The 3,621-nt window shown below is 49.3% G+C and overlaps 1 protein-coding gene across 1 annotated transcript in view; it reads left to right on the top strand.

Moving 5' to 3' along the window:
- TRIM62 (tripartite motif containing 62) overlaps positions 1 to 3,621 on the top strand; it is a 37,850-nt gene that overhangs the window by 20,218 nt on the left and 14,011 nt on the right. Inside the window, exons 4-5 of the mRNA XM_018058094.1 lie at positions 934 to 1,190; positions 2,319 to 2,434. Coding sequence (XP_017913583.1) covers positions 934 to 1,190; positions 2,319 to 2,434 — 373 coding nt within the window. The remainder of the gene's footprint in view (positions 1 to 933; positions 1,191 to 2,318; positions 2,435 to 3,621) is intronic.

Genomic DNA, 3,621 nt, shown 5'->3' with positions numbered 1-3,621 from the left:
TCCACGAACAGGAATGTGCCTGTTCCAGTGTTTAAATAACCAGGCTCTGGGGCTGCACCTCAAACAACGTCATGTACTTTGTGAACCTCCCCTCACTTATCGTACCCCTACAATGTCATTATGTCACCCTCTTCCCAGATAAGAAAACCAAGGTTCAGAGATATCAGGTGACTAAAGTTGCCACAGCGGGAGACCCAGTGCCCTTGGGCACCGAAGCTATGCCTTTTACCACTCAACCCCCTCTTGGGCCTGGCAGTGCCCTTGGGGACAGAGAGAATCAATCAAGTCCATGCTTGTCTTTCTGTGACAGTGGCTTTAACCCCTAACTCTTGTTCCCTGGCAAGAAGGTCTGGGGGAAGTGGGACAGGTTGCATGACCCCCAGACTTGCCCAGAATGTTGCCATTTATAAAGCTCTCTGGCGTCTGTGATCTCCTTGGCATCTTTGCTTAGGCTGCATGAGTGATGTTTTCAAAAAATGAAATTTTCCCTGTCTCGTAGACTGAGCTCAGCACCTGCTCTCTGCCCATCCCCCCATATCCCCGGCCCACTTCCTCATCCCTCCCATTCGCAAGCCAGAAATCCAGACATCATCCTCACATCTGTCTCTCCTTTACCCTTACAGCCAGTCAGTTGGCCACCAGAGCCACGGAGGCCCCCCCTACAGATGTCTTTCAAGCCATGTCCATCTGCTGCTCCTCTAGCTCAAGCCTCATTGTCTCGTCTGGACCACTTCATTTGTTTCCTAACGGAGACTATTTGTTGTCCCTGATTAGGCCAGTTCTCTTCTGCTGCCATGCTTTTTGCCATTTCTTCACTGAACGTACCTTTCCTGCCCTTTCCTCTCTGCGTGCCAAGACCCTCAGTTTCCTCCTCTCACACAGGGATCACCCCATCCATTCTCCCTGACTAACCCCTGATGACCGTGTTCACAGTCTTCCACCAAAAGCCTGCGGACCACCATCGGGGAGGCGTTCGAGCGGCTGCACCGGCTGCTGCGGGAGCGGCAGAAGGCCATGCTGGAGGAGCTGGAGGCAGACACGGCTCGCACACTAACCGACATCGAGCAGAAAGTCCAGCGCTACAGCCAGCAGCTGCGCAAGGTGCAAGAGGGAGCGCAGATCCTGCAAGAGCGGCTGGCTGAGACTGACCGGCACACCTTCCTGGCCGGCATGGCCTCGCTCTCCGAGCGGTAAGTGCCTAGCTGCCCCAGCATCTTCTCCACATGGGTCACCCCCTCCCCGGCCCCTGTACGATGGAGGGAATGGAGGCAGATGGGGGCGGTTAGCAGAGAAATCATTCATTAAAATCTCCATCAAACACACAGGACATCTGCTCTGTGCCATACCCTGGGGTGAAGGCTTTGCGTATGCACGCTATTTTATACATCATATTTATAATCCTATAGGATATTACTTGTTTTGCATGATTTATATTATAAATATACATTTTATACTATTTATTATAATATATATTTTTTATAACCCTACTAACCCCTTGGAGGTCGTTACCACTGTCATCCCTATTTCACACATGTAGAAACTGAGGCACAGAGAAACTGGAGCAACTGGCAAAAGCCCTTCATCTAGTACATGGGGGAGCCAGGATTCCAGCCCAGGTCTCTTTGGTTCCATAGCTACGTTTAATAATAATACTTGGGACTTCCCTTGTGGTCCAGTGGTGAAAACTCCTTGCTCTCACTGCAGGGGGCATAGATTCCATCCCTGGCTGGGGAACTAATATCGTGCATGCTGTGTAGTGTGGCCCTCCCAAAATAACAAATAGATAAAACTTTAAAATAATAATAATAATAACACTTAATTATTGGTTTTCCCTTGTGGCTCAGCTGGTAAGGAATCCGCCTGCAATGCAGGAGACCTGCGTTCAATCCCTGGGTTGGGAAGATCCCGTATAGAAGGAACAGGCTACCCACTGGAGAATTCCATGGACTATATAGCCTATGGGGTTGCAAAGAGTTGGACATGACTGAATGACCTTGACTTTTGCTTTCAATGACCAGCACTGATAGCTGATATCATGTATTGTGTTGACCATGAGGCACACACTGTGCTAAGCATTTTACATGCATTAAGCCACACAGTGTTCACAAGCCTAGGAGGTAGGTGTTATCATAGTACCCATTTTAAAGATGAAGAAACTGAGGGTGATAGCTGGAGACTTAGGAAGTGGGAGAAGCAAGCACTTGAGTCTGGGTATGGCAGACTTCCCACGCATGGCCTCTCCCTATGCCAGCGACCCTGAAGGTGCTGGGATGGGAATCCAGCCCTCAACGTGGTCTGCTCTCTTGCTCTCTTTCCAGGCTCAAAGGGAAAATCCACGAGACCAACCTAACCTATGAAGACTTCCCAACCTCCAAGTACACAGGCCCCCTGCAGTACACCATCTGGAAGTCCCTGTTCCAAGACATCCACCCAGGTAAACCCCTTCCTGCCACTCACCAGAGGGCCCAGGAAGAGGCAAGGATCATCACAGGTCGGAGCTAGATGGGCCATTGCCCAGTCCAACCCCCTGCTCTACACACAGCATGGAGGCAGGGAAGAGGGATGGGAAGGGTACCTTAATAAGCACCTACTATGTTCCGAGGCCTGTGCTGGCACCTGCGGTAGCCCAACCCAGGGAATCTTTATAATGAAACAACTCCAGGAGGTTGGTTCTACTAGTGTGCCCATTCTCTAGATGAAGAGACTGAGGCTCTGAGCTGTTCACTCATTCACTCTATGAGTACAGAAGAGAGCAAGCACCGACCTCACACCAGGCACTATTCTAGGTACTGAAGATAAAGCAGTGAATGAAACAGGCAAAACTTCCTACCCTCGTGCATCTCAGTTATATCCTTGGGTGTGAGAGAGAAAGAAAACAAAATTATATAAGTAAAATACATAGTTTATTAGATAGTGATAAAAGATAAGGAAGGGGGCTAACAGATGTTGAAGCAGGATAAAACGTTTAGTAGTGGATTCAGTCAGAAGACCTCCCGGAGAAGGAGGGAGTAAAGACCTGAAGGAAGATGGAGAAGAGTAAGCCATGTGGATACCCTAGGAAGAGTGCTCCCGGCAGTGGGAATAGCAAGTGCAAAGGCTCTGAGGCAGGAGCAGCTGGGCATGTTCAGGGAGGAGTGAGGAGACCAGGGGAGTATGGAGTGCAATGAGTGAGAAGGAGAGTGGAGGTAGCAGTAGCCAGACCATGAGGGCCTGTGGGCCCAGGTGAAAACCTTCAATTTTGTGCTGAGTGAGATGGGAGCCATTGGAGGGTTTGGGACAGTAACATGAGCTACTAGTAGAGTTTTTAAGTGTTTAGAGTATTCCTCTGGCTGCTGAGTTGAGATTAGACTGCAAGGAGTAAAGGGTAGAGGTCAGGAGCCTACTGCAGTAATCCAGGTGAGAGGCAATGCTGGTCTGAAGCAGGGTGATAACAGTGTATACGGTGAGACGTGATTGGATTTAGGATCCATCCTGAACAGAAAGCCAACAGGATTTTCTAATGCATTGGATCTCAGATGTGAGAAAGAGAAGAAAAAAAAAAAAGGAAGACTACAGTGATTTTGGCGGGGGTAACCGGGAAGACGGAGTTGTAAGCATGTGAGATTCGTGATGCCAAGTAGA

Source organism: Capra hircus, chromosome 2 (genome assembly GCF_001704415.2).
Source record: "Capra hircus breed San Clemente chromosome 2, ASM170441v1, whole genome shotgun sequence".
In the NCBI taxonomy this organism is placed as follows: domain Eukaryota; kingdom Metazoa; phylum Chordata; class Mammalia; order Artiodactyla; family Bovidae; genus Capra; species Capra hircus.
Note: the sequence above shows the minus strand (reverse complement) of the source record. Positions and strands in the feature narration are given on the sequence as shown.